The sequence below is a fragment of the Mustela putorius genome, unplaced genomic scaffold (assembly GCF_011764305.1).
Source record: "Mustela putorius furo isolate JIRA1106 unplaced genomic scaffold, ASM1176430v1.1 tig00000145_pilon_pilon_pilon, whole genome shotgun sequence".
Classification (NCBI taxonomy): Eukaryota; Metazoa; Chordata; class Mammalia; order Carnivora; family Mustelidae; genus Mustela; species Mustela putorius.
In genome coordinates, this window is record NW_025421294.1 from 36077616 (window position 1) to 36094337 (window position 16722).

The 16722-nt window shown below is 49.9% G+C and overlaps 1 protein-coding gene across 1 annotated transcript in view; it reads right to left on the minus strand.

Annotated features, from left to right (window-relative positions):
- Positions 1-16722, minus strand: part of NSG2 (neuronal vesicle trafficking associated 2) — a 52584-nt gene that overhangs the window by 3142 nt on the left and 32720 nt on the right. Inside the window, exon 4 of the mRNA XM_004737578.2 lies at positions 783-893. Coding sequence (XP_004737635.1) covers positions 783-893 — 111 coding nt within the window. The remainder of the gene's footprint in view (positions 1-782; positions 894-16722) is intronic.

A 16722-nucleotide genomic window follows, 5' to 3' on the forward strand; every position in this document is an offset into this window, starting at 1 on the left:
TTCCTCTTCATTATTAACCTGGAGGATAATCCAGGCCTGGTTCTAGAGACCTTCCTCACCCATTTTCACAGCTGCCCAGAAATCCCTTGTGTGAACACATCATCATCCATTCAGCTGTCCCCTCTTGAGAGTTGTTGCTTCTTTGAGAACCTCAGCTTTTAACTACCAGGAATGGAGTCTGAGGAAGCCACATACAGAACTGAAGGATGCGTGTTTCCAAGACACAACAGCCCCCATTTGACTCCCACACTTGACAATGTAATGTGCTGATTTGGAAAACTCTCTTATCCAAACGTTCTTCCCCTGTTTCCTCATATGCTAAACGGGGGCAATAAAACCTTTTTTTCAGAATGCGTGTACAGCTTGGTTGAGATAATGTTTATGAAAATATCTAGAAAAGGCTGTGACTTTTAATAGGTGCTCAGTAAATGAACTGGGAATCGGACATCAAACCAGGAAGACAGGTGCCAAGGCAGAGCTTTCTGGCTGGACCAGCCCCCCTCGGGTGGAAGCGAGCTCTCCCAGACTGCTGACCTCCAGCCTGAAGCGGGACCCCCTCCTACTCCAGACTGTGGAGAGCAACATCTGGGAAGAAGAACTTTACTGCCTACTGGAAAGAAACGAAATCCTTCATGAAACCGCTTGCCAGACACATACCACATTCTCAATAGTCCACAGGGAGGTTGCCCGAGTTTGGAGGCCAGTGAAAAGAAGACGTTGATAAACCCTCTAATTGAGGTTGGTGGTCACCTGGGGCCACTCACCTGCCAGAAGCCCCTTACCTTATAGACAAATCCCTCTGGGCAGCTGTGGTCATAGGTGAAGGCTTTGTAAACCACCAGGAACACGATGCAGGCGAGGAAAGCAAGGGCCAGGCTGACGAGAATGGTGACCTAGGAGGGAAACAACGCTGACAGTCATTCAGCCTCGGCCCTACCTGTCTTCAGCCCGGCACACAGGCAGCCTTCAAATCCTGGAGCTGGTGGGCCACACGGTGTGTCAGAAAGAGCAGCAGCAGCCTGCGGCCCGAAGACTGTCTCTGCCTCACTCTGTCACTTACTCATGGTATGACCTGGAACAAACCACCTGTACTCTTTGGGCCTCAGTTTCCCTCTTCTACTAGATTCTTTCTGAGCCTCCTTCTTGGCCCCAAGGTGTGATTTCCCCCCTCATTTACTTTTCCTGGTTTGCTTTTCACATTTTCTGTTAAGTGTGTTTGTGCTCAGGTGCACAGCCTGAAGCAGAGGGGTGAAGGAATGTGTTCGGGGGGCATCACTAATCCACCTGTCACTTCCGGTGCTCCTGCCCTCCATCACCACTGCCCTCCTCAGCACTACTGGAGTCCAACCTCAGATACACCTGCCCCTTTCACCTCCACTGGGACATGCAGTAGGCACCTTAGAAACATCAACTGAACTAATCCCCTGCTCCTCGCCGTCCCACATCTGTTCCGCCTACATTTTCCTCCAAGTCCACCTTTATAGTCACTCAGGCCAAACATCTTGGAGTCATCCTTTTTAAAAAAAAAAAAAAATTTTGTTTATTTGAGAGAGGGAGAGAGAGCGGGCTGGAGTAGGGGGAAAGGAAGACAGAGAGGGAGAAGCAGGCTCTCTGCTGAGCAAGGACCTGATGCAGAACTCGACCCCAGGACCCTGGGATCATGACCTGAGTGGAAGGTAGAGGCTTAACCTTCTGAGCGACCCAGGCACCCCTTGAAAGTCATCCTCAACTCTTTTTCCCATATTCTACATCCAGGTCTCCACAGAAGCTATGGCTTCTGTCTTTGAAAATATCCCAGAGTCTGATGGCTTCTGACCTCCTGGTTGTCTCCAGCCCGGCCGAGTCATCGGCACCTTTCACCTGCGGTCCCCAAGCAGCTTCTGACTAGCAACCTTCTTGCCCTCTATGATGCGGTGCCTGCAGCAACCAGGGAGGTCCTTTCAACATCTAAGTCAGGGCATGTCTCTTGCCTGCTCAGAAGCATCTAATGGTCCCCAAATTGCTCACAGTGAAAGCCCAGCTCCTAACCATTACCTGCGAGCAAACTTTAAAAAAATAATACAAGACTCAATAGACAGGATTCACCAGAAAGGAGTAGATGGTTAATTTCAAAGGCGTGTCCAGGCTTGCACCGGCCCCATCCCACTCCCCGTGTACTAAGAGGTAGGGTAATCCCCATAGCGTGGGGCACCTAGTGTTACATGCAGATTTTTTTTTCATGCTATTTTTGAAAAGCAGGTAGCTGTTTGAGACAGTTGGCCCAGAAACATGGCAGAATTCTCCTCGTGGAGAGGAGGTTTCTTTTGTTTCAGAAGAAAAATAAAATCAACCTTGGGTGTCCACATCCCATCTCCTTCCCACCCCAGGTTGTGGTTTATAAGGACCAGAAAACACGGAAGTTTATGTTGCTCCAAATGAACAGAGTCGTTTGCTGGCAGCTTTAAATACTGGGTGGGAGGCATTTGAAAAGGACAAGAAGAAGATGGAAATGGGTGGTGTCCATCCAAACGTGATGGGCAGACCCCCTCCATTAGAAATACCTTGTGCCATGGGTATGAAGTTTTAGGACAGGCTGCTATTATGATAGAAGAAAATATATATTTGGGTCTTGTTCCCAATTCCTGGCACAGAGCTCCTAAAACCCTTATAATTTCCTAAATAATAGGAGCACTAGAAGCATCTTTTGCTCTAATATTTGGGTTTTGTGCCCGGTTCTTGAAATAGCCCAGATCCATAAAGACGAAAGAAGCGTTTTTTATTATTCATAAGGAGCCCCTTCCAACCATACTTGAGTTTACGTTAATAATGTGACTTTTGGAAAGCCTCTAAGGAGGGGGGCCAGTCGCAGGGGCTGGGAGGCCAGTCATGGAATTAGAGGGTTGGAGCTTTCCACCCCACCCCCGCACCCACAGGGAGGGGAGAGATTGAGTTCAATCACTAATGGCCAGTGATTTCATCAATCATGCCTATGTAATCAAGCCTCCATAAAAATCTTAACTGAAGGGATTTAGAGAGTTTCCAGATTGGTGAACAAGAACATGTCCATATGCCAGGAGTGTGGCTTACCTCATTATGCTACACGGGGACAGAAGCCCCAGTGCCCAGGACCCGTCCACACTTCTCCCTGCGTATCCCCTCAGGGTGCTATTCATTTGTATCCTTTGTAATAAATCAGTAAGACTAGTAAAGCACTTTCCTGAGTTCTATGAGCTGTTCTAGCAAACTATTAAAACTGAGGGGGAGGGGCAGGAATCGCCAGTGACTGGCCAGTTGGTCAGGAGCACAGATGCAGCCGGGACTTGCGACTGGCATCTGAATTGGGGCAGCCTGTGGGACGGACCCCTTCCCTGTGAGGTGTGAGCTAGCTCCAGCAGCTAGTGTCAGGGGTGAGCTAAATTATAGAACATCTAGTCACCGTCCATTGAGAATTGGAGAATTACCTGATGCAGGGAAAACCTTGCACGTTTGATATCGTAAGTATTGTGGAAGGATGGAGAAAAAGCAGTTTTTCCTTTCAGATGGCGACACGCAAAATTCACATCTAAACTCCTGTCAGCACAGTGGGCTGTCCGCCCCCTTCATTTGCACACCAAATCCTCGGCTGCAGTCTGTTGCACACGCACCAGCCTCCTGCCCAAGATTGGGGTGCGGGTAGGGTGGGGTGAGACAGTGCAGAGACGGGACTGGAATCACCCAGGTAGGATGTGGAGAGAGTTGGAGATGTCAGTGGAGGCCGGAAGCTGGAGCAGGAAATGACCCACATATGCCTACACTCCCTTAGGAACTGAAGACAGTATTTGATTAGTACAGGGAAGGGGACCACCATAGCCCACAGGCTAATGTTAAAGACCTAGGAATACCAGTCAGTAGATGTTTGGAGTATAGATGTAAAGAATTGTAAATGCCCAGATTTCCCCATAACAAAGGGCAGAAACAATACAAATGTCCATGGACTAATAAATGAGTCAACACACTGTCCAGCCATATAATAGAATATTATTTATCTGTGAAAAGGAACGAAGTACTAGTAGATACTACAAAGGCCGATGGACCCTGCAAAAACGCTAAGTGGGAGACGCCAGACATAGAAGGCCACATATTCTATGACTCCATTTATAGAAACATCCAGAATAGGTCAGTTCTTAGAGAGAATGCAGAGTGGTAGTTGCCAGGGGCTGGGAGTAAGGGGAAAGAGAATAGAGTCTCCTTTTGGGGCAAGGGCAATGTTCTGGAACTAGGTAGAAGTGGTACTTGCACAATGTTGTGAATGCAATAAATGGCACTCAAGTTTTCACTTCAGTTAATTTGATATGTGAATATTATCTGCATTTTTTTAAAAATGCCCAGAACCCAGGTTGATACTTTCCATCAAAAGGACCTTGAAGTCCTGCTGGCATGCCCTCCCCAGAGCCGTGCGTAGGACCGAGACACAGACACACTTACAGGTGCAGCCGCAGACAAAGGATGGCTGCAGAACGCGCGTGCGCCAAGGAGAGAACAGAGACCCGCAGCCCCCAGTCTGCCACTACCGCCAGCCTCGTACAGGGTCCAGGGAAGCCCCCCAGAGAGCTCCCATTCTAATGTGATCGGACGAAGCAGAGACCCAGTCTCTGGCCTGACCCAGCATGGGCGTCCCCGGGAAAGCAGCGGTTGGTGAAGAGGAGGCGGCCCTGGGAGCCAGGGCAGGGCCCCGTACACCTGTCCATGGGACACATTCCCTTTAGGGAGCAGTGGAGGGGGGGGGTTTCCCTTCCTAACAGCTCTGAGTTAAGCCCTGTTGAGCCCCCACTGAGGAGGGGTAGGGTCTGATCCACCTCAGTGCTCCCAGAGCTTGATAGGTAAGCCCAGTAAATGCTTCTGGAACAAAGAAAGGGAGAGAGGGAGGGAAGGAGACAGGGAGGGAGGGAAGATTCTGTAGGATTCAATGCTGATGCCAAGATTGCTACTGCCCAGTGGATTCTCATTTACTGGGTCAGGGATGGTAGGTCCGGGGCCTGGGCAGTCTTATGAACTCTCTGGGTGATTGTAACATCCAACAAAAGACAAGGACCTCTACTCAAGGATGACTAGGCGTGAGTGGTTCTCAAGCTGGCTACACATTCTTAGAGTCACCTGGACAGCATTTTAAACAATCCTAGTGCTCTGGACCTGCCCCAGACCCACTACAGTAGAACCTCCAATGGTAGGGTACAAGCCCCAAGGTGGCTGTCATATGCCCACAGGGTTGAGAAGACTGTGACACATAGACGGTGGGCAGGGTGCCCTGTACCATTGGCAGAGACCAGAGTCCGATGCTGAGAAGGGTGCTGGGAGTGCAGCCACTGAGGGATTTTGCTGAGCCAAGCTAAAGAGACCAGGAACGAGGCTGAGCAGAGGCCATTTCAAGGGAAGGAGGCTTTGTCTCCCTGTCCTGAATCTTGATGACTTCTGCAGCTAGAGGCCAGTCATTCCCTAAGACCCCGTGGAGGTCAGAGAATACAGGGCTGTGAGTCAAGCCCAGGCCCTCCCTGGAGCCTCACGGCCTATAGGGTGAGGGGGAGCTGGACAGATGGATATGTGTACATGCTCACCAGGGATAACACCATGACTCAGGGCATCAGCTCAGGGGACTGCTGGGCCTAAGGTCAGTAGGGGACCACAGAAGGTCTCCTGGGGGAGGTAATGTTGGAAGTGACTTCGGGGAAGAAAACAGAATAGGGAAGGAAGAAGGTTCTGGGCAGAGAAGTCGTGTCTACCGTGGACAGGAAGCTGGGGCTGTTCTGGAAACATCATCTGGTTTGAGATGGCTGGCCCAGAGGGTATGAGTGAGGGAGAGAGAGGTCTGGGGAAATGGGCAGGTGGCAAGGAAAGACCAGGCTACAACTTGGATTTTATCTCCAGGGAAACAGGGAGCCCCTGAAGGTTTTAAGGAGGGAAGTGATGGGATACAAACTCTGTATTGAAGAGATGTCTTGGATGCAAGGTGGAGGCAGATTTGCAGGGGCATGGCTGGAGGGAGAGAGGCCAGTGGGGAGGCTGAGGCACCAGGGTGTGCCCCAAATGCAGAGGCTGGACATGGGGCCATGAGGGTGGAAGGGGTGCATGGTTTGAGAAGCGCCTAGGAGGTGAGCAGGGTGATGTGAGAGGGGAGGAGCAAGGAGCTGACCCTGGGGACGACGGGGGACTTTTGGGCTGGTCTGGATTCTAGTGCACAGCTTTGGTTGTTGGAAGGGTCCCCAGAGAGGACCCCAGCAAGAAGCTCCCACTTCCCCCAAAGAGCGCCTTACATGGGGAAGCTTGGCTGCACATCCATAATGACAGACTCAGTTTGCATAACCTCAGAGAGGTCCTACGACCCTCGGCTTCTCTTCCTGATGTAACAACATGGTCCTGTGCTAGGTTCGGGTTTCCTGAGAGGTGCAGTCCTCCCTGCTAGGGATGGTCCCCGCTCCCCGTCTCCTGGCGCCTCCTACCCCCCAACACGTTCATCCGCGCAACCACTCAGCACGGACTGATGGAGAGCCTATCACGAGCCAGATGCTGCCTGACAGTCGTCACCTCAGGACCTTATGGCAGAGACAGGGTCAGATGCAGAACAAGCACATCACCAAGAAATAATTCTAAACTAAGCCCCATGTGGGATCTGGAATGGCACATAGCAGGGATAGGGTGGTCCGGGGAGCCCCACATAAGAAGACTCTGGCCAAAGCCATCCAGGATGAGGCACCAGCCCAGAGACCCACTAAGGGAGTAGCTGGGTCCTAGGGGGTCTGGAAGGAGCAGGGGAGCTGAGACTGGGGACAAGGGGAGAGAATAGTGAGACAAGATGCCATAGGGCTTTGAGACCAAGGTCACCTTTGTCCTGCTCAGGAGAGCGACTTCCCACAACATCGATCCCATATTTCAGGTAATGTCCTGCTCAGCCTGGCCTGTCTCTGCCACCTCCAGCCATGCAGGCTGCCATTCCCTGGCTCGCATGGTCCCCTCCAGACACGCGCAGCCCACTGAGCCCTCCTGCACTCGTGCATCTCAACCTGGAATTCCCATGTGTCCTCCCTCATCACAGAGAATGGTCCTCAGCCTTCTGGTCCAGCCTGCTATGCCTTCCCTGCCCGGCCCTGTACCAGGACCTGCGCTGGCCACCTGAATGCATTCCTTCTGTTGTGGTGACCTCTTCATACCCCTGAACCCTCCCTTCCCCAGGGAGTGCCTTGGGCAGCGAGGGTTTCTCATCACCTACTCCATGCCCGGCACCATGACTGCCACAGAGGCGCATGTACTCCCAAAGCCCCAACCCCTCTGGAAGACTGCCATTTTTCTCAACATATGTTCCTCTTATGCCCCCTTTCCTCTTTCAGTGAACTCTTAGACATGCTTCAAAACCCAGCTCACAGCATGTTGCCTTCCCTGGCGAGGCTTCCCTTGCCTACTTGTGCTCTCATCACACTTTCTTTCCTCCACCACTTAGCACTTGGCCCCATACCAGGATTCTTCATCCTGTCATGTGTGTCATGGGACAGGGGCCGTATCTCGTTTGCCTCTGTGGTCCCAGCTTCTGCTACTGGGCTGGCACTGGGTAGAGGGGATGCTAATGCAAATTGCACACTCCCTGCTCCTCACCCTCTTTCTCCTCTTTGGCACAAAGCACTACCAGTAGCGAATTTTCAGGGCCCTTCGTAACGGTTTCACTGCCTTGCAGGTTGACTGGATAAAATCACTGCATAAAGTCATCGGAGAAGTTCGTCTGGCGCTGGAAGAATTATTAGTTGCCTCTGGAGTGAACTCCTGGTCTGTCTCCTGTGGCCATCAAAGATGAGAGCTTCTCTCTGATGGCTGGGAGGACTGGGCCCCGCCATTCTGGGCACTGCCCATGAAGTTCTGCGCAGCAGTGGTGACCCCATTCCAAAAGGGCACTCAGCCTGCGTCTGCCTCCGATGAGCTGTGTGACTTTGGGCAGGATGCTTCCCCTCTCTGAGCCCATTTCCTTATCTGTTAAATGGGGGCAAAACTCCCACCCTACAGGACTGCTGTGAGGATTCATTGAGATATTGTCTGCGAAAGTGCCCGGTGTTGTCCTGGTGCGTGGGCTCAGCCAAAAGTAGCCGTCATTTACTGACTGTTCCGGAACGTACAGAGTACTGTGTCCAGCACATTTTACGTATCATCTTTTTTAAATCTTTCATGGGAAACCTGCAAACCCAGTTATGACCCCCATTTTACAGCTATGCAAACAAAAGTGTAGAGACACCGAGTAGCCTGCCCAAGGCTTCCTGGTAATCGAGGCAGCAGAGCTTGAGGGAAACTTTGGAATATCTGATTCCAAAGTTCTCCACGCTGACCACTACCTTAAGCAGAATTTTGGTAAACATTTCCCTGTGCTGCTGCTGCCTTTGCTTGCAATAATGCAATGAAAAAAGACAATCTGTACTATTAACTTATTCAAGGGGGTATGTCACCTGGATGTGGAAATCCCAGGAGTTAGGAAGACAGAGGAGAAGAACAAAAGCTTCCCGCTGTCTGCCGAGCAGAGACACTGATCTAGGACCCTCATTATGGCAAGAAATGTGAATTTCATTCACATTCGTGTACTGCAGCCTCGCGGCATCACAGTGCCCAGGAAACCAGCCTTTTTATGAAGAATGCAAACCCTGGAAACCTCAAAGCAATCGAACCACTCGCATCGGGGAAATTAAACTTTGTGGGAAGATAAAAACAGAGCTACCCAACAGACATTCATCTTTTGTATGTGACAGCTGGAACCTCCAGAGACAGAATTAGGCCACCGGGTGCCTTGCTCCTGGCTCGGTCCCAAAGATCCTGACAATAGGGCTTGAGTGGCAAGTGCAAGGGGACGGCAAATTCTCCATAAACCCTGCCTCAATGACATCCTGCATTTGCTGGCCCTGGCCCTAGCACCAAGCATTTAATAGAGTAGAGCTTTCGAGCCAGAATGTCTAGAACGAAAACCCAGCTCCATCACTAACTTGCTATGTGACCTGGGTGAGCTGCTTGGCCTTTGGAATCCCTGACCTATCTCTAAAATGAGGGAGACACGGATGGCTACTAAGACAGAACGTGACAATGCATGAAGCCTTCAGGCTAGGCCCCGCCCATGGTAATGACCTTAGTTGGCACCTATGGAGCACATTCATGGGTCACATCACTTCATGTCCTTGAAATTCCGTGTGGAAGGTACTAACCATGTGCCCATTTTACAGATGGCCATGACTTGACATGTATGAAGGCCGAGTGATAATTTAAGCTCAGGTCTAACTCAGAAATACAGCTGCCTCACCATATGTTACCCTGCTGATAGATCTATAGCTGTGTTAGAGTTTATTTTTATCCAGAGTGCGCTGCACCATTATAATAAGAACAACATTGGAAATCCAAGAGGAAAACATCCATTACAATCCTGCCATCGTCTCGAGTCTGTTTTTACACACTTTCTATTTATTCTTATCCATGTGCATCCCCGCATAAATTCTGATTCCTTCCGCTTCTTCCCATTTTACCCATTCGTGGCCCATCCAGCTCTCTACGATCACAGAGGAAGTATCCCCACATACCAAGTCTGGCCCCTCTCAGCCCCGGACAGACCTCCACTTTACCATCTGCCAATGGCTCAGAGTCATTACACTGATGTACACAAAAATGTCACGAGGTGCAACTAAGATGAATAATGCAAAAGGCCAAAGTGCCACATAAACTTGAAAGTGCTGAACTATTACTGCTCATGGCCATCGCTGTTATTTTTATAATTGTGCATCCTCAGAGCTGAGTTTGGTCCAGCTGTTTCTGCAGCACGAGGACCATCGGCTATTAGACTGTGTTGCCATCTCCAGTGACCTGTGCTCCTGGACGGACAGCCCCTCAGGAGCAGCGCTGTCTAACTTTGGGCTTCCAAGGGCCTGAGGGTCCCACCAGTGATTCTTACTAATGACACAGAAAGGGGGATAATGGGGATAAACTTTTCTCTGGCTTCTCCTGCCTTCCCCTCCCCGTCCATCTCCCCATCATCTCTGCTGGCCTCCAAAGGGATATTCTTAAATTATTCCCCAGCACACTTCGTGGGAGCACCTGTAGGTCCCATCTCGGCCCATGGCAGGGCTGACCTCATGCCCAGACACAGTGTGACGATGATTTTGAGCATCAGGATCGTCTGAGGACACTGAGCTGATGTAGGGGCCCAGAACTTAGGGTCCTTCAGACTTCTCTGACACCCAGAAACCAGCATTTCCACATAAGTCCAACAAACTATAATTAGATCAAGGCAAAGACCAAAACTCTTTGCCTGGCCTCCAAGAGAAGAGAGCAAGGAGCTCACATCCTTGACTGACAGATACTCGGCACTTTACAAATATTAGCTGACTCAGTCCTATCCAGTATCCCAGAAAGTGGGTATGGCTGCTATTCCTGCTTTCTAGACAATGAACCTGAAGGTTGCAGGTAGGTACTGGGTAAGTTTCCAGAGTTTTCCAGCCCATCAGTAGTGAAGCAAGACCTAGAAGCCAGATCTGTTTGGATCCAAAACACATTGTCTTTCCTTAGCACTGTACTGTCTTCATCATCTGGCCTCTGCTCACCTGTCCCAGGAACCCTCTGCTGACCTTGCCCCAGAAACCCTCACTCACACACACAGACCCACACACACACACTCACACAGACCAACATACTGACACATGTAGACACACACACACAGACACACATGGAAACCTATGCACCAACACACAGACATACAAAGACACACACACACACACACACACACACACACACACACACACAGTCCCTTTCTCTCTCATTAGTTCCTGAAAGTTTTAGGCTTCCTGCTACTGACATGCCTTTCCACTGCCTTCCCCCTGGACATACAGGAAACTTTCCTAGACCTTTCCCTCAGGAGTGAGGCCACTCTGAAGCCTCCAGGTGCTGGGTTCTAGGCATGGTCACTTAGCACTCTGTGTTGTCACAACTTCTTGCCCCATCAGCCTACCCCACTAGACCAGGAACTTTCCAGGGGCAGGTGCCATGCCTCTGTGACCTGCCTTAGTTCTTGTCCTGGTCCTGCCACAGAGAACACAGGAGGGATCTGTGAAGGACTCACACCCATTTGCTTCAGCTACACCTGGAGCCGGCCCAAGCAGAGTAGGGCAGGTCTCGTCCAGCCAGGGGGTCCTCCATGCACCTCATAGCCACAGTCGGAGACACACAGCCATCTCCCGGCATCCCAGCCAACCCTTGTCTAGACTCAGCCTGCAGCCCCATCTCCATGGAGACGCTGGCCCTGCAGCCCAAATAGCAGTTCCATTAGCTACTTTCATTCCTCAATCCCCTTTCTTGGCAGAAGAGTCGATTTTAAAAGAGAGAAAGAGAGAAAGAGAGAATCGGGTCAGCAAAATTGGTTTGGTCAGCAAAATTGGTTTGGAACTCACCCTTCATGTTCCAATGCATGGCACCCCTAGGAATGCCGGTGGGGATTCAGAGGCAGATAAGCCACCCCATGTCTTCTTATAAACCTTGCAAGGGTGAGAAACCAGGCCTACCAATGCCACAGTGGCCCCATAGCAGAGGGTCCTGGGACAGGAAGCAGCTGTGTTTGGGGAAGGCGTCATTTCAGCTCCTCTCCTCAATTTGCTGCCTTTGTCCAGGAGAAGGAAGGAATCTGTACCCGCATCTTCTACCTCCTCTCCCCTCCCGCCCCACACAGACTCATAGACACACAGACAGGTGCGCCTCCCCACCTGGAGGAGTCTTGGGAAAGAGATGCCCAAAAAAGAGTCAAAGCCCCAAGTCTGAGACCTCTACCTCTGGAAGGTCTACTTGCAAGGCAGGCACTTGGCTGGTGCCTGGGAACTGGCTCATTCCAGAACCAGTAAGAGTAGGCTCACTGTGCCTATCCTACACAGAGAGCATGGGTGATGCTGACCACCTGACTTCCTTCTGGGAGTCTGGAATATTGGTACATGCAGGGGACGGGGTGCCTACATGACCAGCTTCCAGTAAGAACCCTGGGATTTGCCTGGTAGATGCCATTCACCAACGAGTCACAACTCGTTGCTGGAGGAGCTACATCCAGCGTGACTCCATGAGCAGAGGAGACTGGAAGTCTGTGCTTTACTGGGTCCTTTCTCCTTTGCTTACTGTGCCTTGTCTCCTTTTCACTGTAATTAAGCATAGTGCTGAGTACAGCTCTATACCGGGCCCTGGGATTCCTGCTTGTGAATCACCAGCCTGGGGATGGTCTCAGAGACTTCCAGTACAGCTCCCCTCACTGTCCCCTTTTCTGGTTCCCCTAAAGGAGAAACACTGTGGACCTCATTTCTCAGAGCTTGGCAGGAATGCCCATGCTTTACTATGGACCCCATGCCTTAAAGACAGGCACCAGGTTCCAGGCTCCTGCCTCTCCAGCTCAAGCCCCCGAATATTGCTTCTTTACTTCTTGCCTCGTGGATCAGGATGGGGTAAAGGTCTTCTTCTTCCTGACCAGGAGGAGCCTGTGCCATCTCTTTTTGAGTATATACCTCCTCTCCTTGTGGCCTCTTGACCCAGGTCATCACTGGGTGAGCCTGACCTTAGGATTTGACCTTGGGATTTGGGAACAAACACACTCTCTCCTATCTTCCAGCTTTCGTGTTCCTCCCTCTGGTGGTGGCGATTGTGCTTTGGATGGCCCTTTTCTCAAAACGCAGTACAAGCTCCCTCCTTGGGGTGAGGGTGCACAGGCCATGATGAGAAGCCAGAGACTGTCCGAGACCTCCCACCCATAGCCTCAAGCCCACTTTGCTCACAGAAGAAGCTGTCTCTCAGGATGTCGGCTCACTCCAGGGGTACTTTGCCTCCTTCCCTACAGACGTCCTTGGCAGGGAGCCTCAGAAGAAAAGAGTGGAAGGATTCTGGCACTGAAATATTTGTCTTCCCAGCTCTCGGTGAAGTACACATGTGGGTACGTAAGCTGACTCCACAGTCACATGGCCCAGTCAGGATGCTCCCCAGTTTCACATTTAGGTCACACCTAGGAGCTGAGTCCATCCTCGAGACCCAAATATTCCCAAGTCAGCCAAGGAGGTTTTAGTGTGGCCTCAGGAGGAACACTTTATCATCAGTCTATTCCGTCCTGATAAAGAGGGAGAAAGGCAGTGGTGGTCCCATTTAGATTTCCCAGGCCTCAGCTTTCTCATCTGGAAATTGGGATCATAATAACTACTTCGAAGCACCAGGGTGAGGATAAAATGAGATCACTGTGCAGAAATACTGAGCCCAACGCCTGGGCTCAAAATAAAGATGTGTCCAGGTTTAAAATCTGATTTCCTTTGACTGTCCCACAGTTCCATGCTTTGAATGATTTTTTTCCCCATGCCAAACAAACCGCATTCATTGAATATTAATGGATTCATTCTCCTATTTTAGATTCCTTGAACTCAAGGACATACCTGTGAATGAGAGATTTTCAGAATGACCAAAACAAAGACCCCTGATGTCTTCATGGGTCTGTTCGGCCTAATCAGAAGGAAAAGAATTGTTTGGGTTTTATGAACTATCCAGACAAGACTGAAGACAGCCATCACTAGTGTCCCCATCACTAGTAGTAGGCGCCACCCAGAGGCCCGTGCAGACTCAAAACAGACATCCCTCTCCACTTCCAGCTCCTCGCCCTGCTTTCTGCATGGCTTTGGGTAAGTTCTATGACATCTCTAAGCCTCAGGTTCTCTGCCTAAAGATGGGAGTGATTCCCTAGCTCCCAGGAGCACTTAAAGGTACCATGCGATCATACAGATCATCAGCCCAGCTTTGCTCTGGAGCAGTGCATGTTCAGTGGAGGGCAGAACAATTTCTGTCATAGTACCTCTGGGGTAGAAATGCTAACCCTGGTGGGGCAGGAGAGGTCTGGAGAATAAGCGCGTGTTTTGTTCACTCCCATGCTCTGTTTAATTCCTTCACTGGAGTCAGTTCCTGGAGAGGGAGTTGGCTGTGCTTCAGGGCCGTGCTTCCGCATCCAAGATGATTTCATTGGAAAGGTTTAAGATGGGCAGTAAGAGTATTTAAATACAGTTGGCTGTTTTGACTTTATTTCTTCTTGATAACTTTTTAAAATCAACCCTATATTGTAGGTCTTCTCAGTTTTCCTGTTTTATAAATGAGGAACGTAAGACCCGAAGACGGTAAGTCGCTTGCCTAGTTAAACTCAAATAATGAATTAAGAAGCAGAATTTGAACCAAGGTTGACCCCAGAGGCTTGTGTACCTTCCACTCACACTACTTCCTCTGGAGTGGCCGCTAGTAGAGTGGAAGACAAAGGTTCTCTCCATCCCTAAACCAAAAAGATGGAATTATTACATTGTTAGATCAGCTCCCTGTGGAAGCCCCCAAAAACCCATTAAAGAAGCCTATTCTCTAGGGCCCCAAATGAATCCCGCTCAGTAAATTGCCTTTTGAAAGAAAAAGGAAACCTCTGTGGCCCCAAACTTTATATGAACAATGATTTGACACTCTCTTTCGGAACCCAGGAAGGGGAATTCCCTCACAGAAGGAAGAATGTGCCCAAGTGTCGACCCAGCTCAAGCCAGGAATTCATTAATAACTGTGGGAGGCTTGAAAAAGAAAAAGCACAATTTAAATTGGAACATTCCAAAGCAGTAGCTTATTTCTCAATGTAATTTGCTGTTGGCATAATCCTCAGAAAGAAGAAATGAGGGTCTGGCGGCCCAGCTTCTGTGGGAGACAAATCTCTGGCCTCCCAAAGTATTTTGCGTTTCAGAAGTTCAAACCATGGTTTGTTTTGGACCAGAGTATGTTAAGACGGTGATGTTTTTATAGGATGGAGAGGCTGAGGCCCTACTTCACAAGGTTGTGTCTTTCTAAACTGATAAATACAAATGTAGAAGAGAGACATAAACAAATGCAACTTGATCTAAACGATGTATCCAGGGGCAGGGAGTCAACGTTTCCTAGTCTCCCACTAGGTGTGAGCACAGAACAGACAAGCAACATAAATGTGGGAAGAGGGCAAGGGCACTGGAGGGAGCACATCCCACCAGGGACAGCAGCTGCTCGGCCCCAGGAAAGTGGCATAGGACAGGAAGGAGGGCCTATCACAGCTGATCTTCTGCTTTTTCAAGAAAACACAGAGGTCCTGAACTTGAAGTGAAATTTCCCAGTGTTCAAATTGGGGGCAGCAGACACAAAACTGTTTTCTTTTATTACACCTTTTAAATGTGCCCTTATAAAATTAGTCTTTTAAATCTTATTTTACAGGAAATAAGGTTCCAAAAAGTCACTGGTTCAGGGTCAGATAGCAGCAAAGGTTGAAATCAGGGCTTGCTCCCAATTAGTCCTATGAAGGAAAAGACTGATTACTGCACAGGACAGGTGGGGGGGATTCAAGGGGTCCGGAGCATGTGTCCACAAAACCTCTCCAGAGAGGCCCAGCACCTTCTACCCCAGGGAAGGAAGGGAATTTGCAGGTGTGGATAAGAAGGACCTAACATTTATCAAGCCTCTGCTGTGAGCCAGGCACAGGGTTTTGCACCCGTTGCTTGATCGAGTCCACACAACTGTTTGATGAAGTTGTTATTGTCCCTGTCTTACTGAGGTCAAGCTAGGGCACTTCCCAGCGTCCCACAGCAAGGCTAGGTCAAGGCCTTCTAACATTTGCTCAGCACACCTGGGCCTTTTTCCTGCTTGGGCTGCTGAACAACGGGAGCCCTGGAGCTTTTCCTGCAACCTTGTCACTCGCCTGCATTTTGCAGTCAAATGCTCTACCACTGAGCTATACCCCCTCGCCTGCATTTTGTAAGTATGGTCCAGACAAGGAGACCCTCGCAAATCTTGCCAGGGCTCTTGGGCACCCGGGGAAGCTCAGTAAATTAAGATGTCACACAAACCTTGCTGCTTCCACAAGGAGTGATTGCAGCTACAAATCTGTCCCAACATGCAGGCAAATGGGCTTTGGGCGGATAGGACACGATGTTGATCTACTGCTGCCGTGATCATGATTTTAATTTATTATGAAGAAAACAAAAGGCTTCCAAAGGATCAGGGTGCAAGGGGCATAGCAATTCAGTTTTGGCTCTGCAGGGACTGGGATGCAGGGGTTTAAAAAGGGAGCAGTGGGAGGCAGGAGAAGGAGCCAGGCTCTCACACCAGACTGGCCTGGGATTTAGTCTCTGCTCCACCATTTTCTGGCTGTGTGACCTTAAGCAAGTAGTGCCACCTCTCTGAGCCTCTATCTCCTATCTGCAAAAATGGAAATTCATGACACTACCTACCAGACACATTGGAAGGACTCCCAAAGACACTGGATGTAAAGTGCCCAGCAATGTTGGATATCATTACTGTCATTATTACTGAAATACATTCCTTAAGCAGTCGCCTACAGAGCCAACTGCTTGACTTCCTGTCACTGAAATAGCCAACGCTTAGCTGAACCTCTTAATTTCATCAAAATGGTCTGGTGAGTCAGAGCCTTAATTAACTTTTGCACGGTGTTCTCGGAGTAGGAATCAGACCCTTGCATTTCGCCCACTCTCCCTGACACCAAATAATAGAAACGCATGTCCCTTAAAAATTGCTCTGACTCTACAAAGGCAAGCAAATCACCCAGCAGACACGCAAGGTTGAGTGCACAGCCAGCCTGCAGGGCTGCAGAAAGACCTCTCTATAGAACACTAAAGCAAGGGCTTGGAGCCTAAAGAAATTATCCTCCCACTGCTGAGTTCGCTAAGGAGATTGCAATCTGGGTCCCTGTTT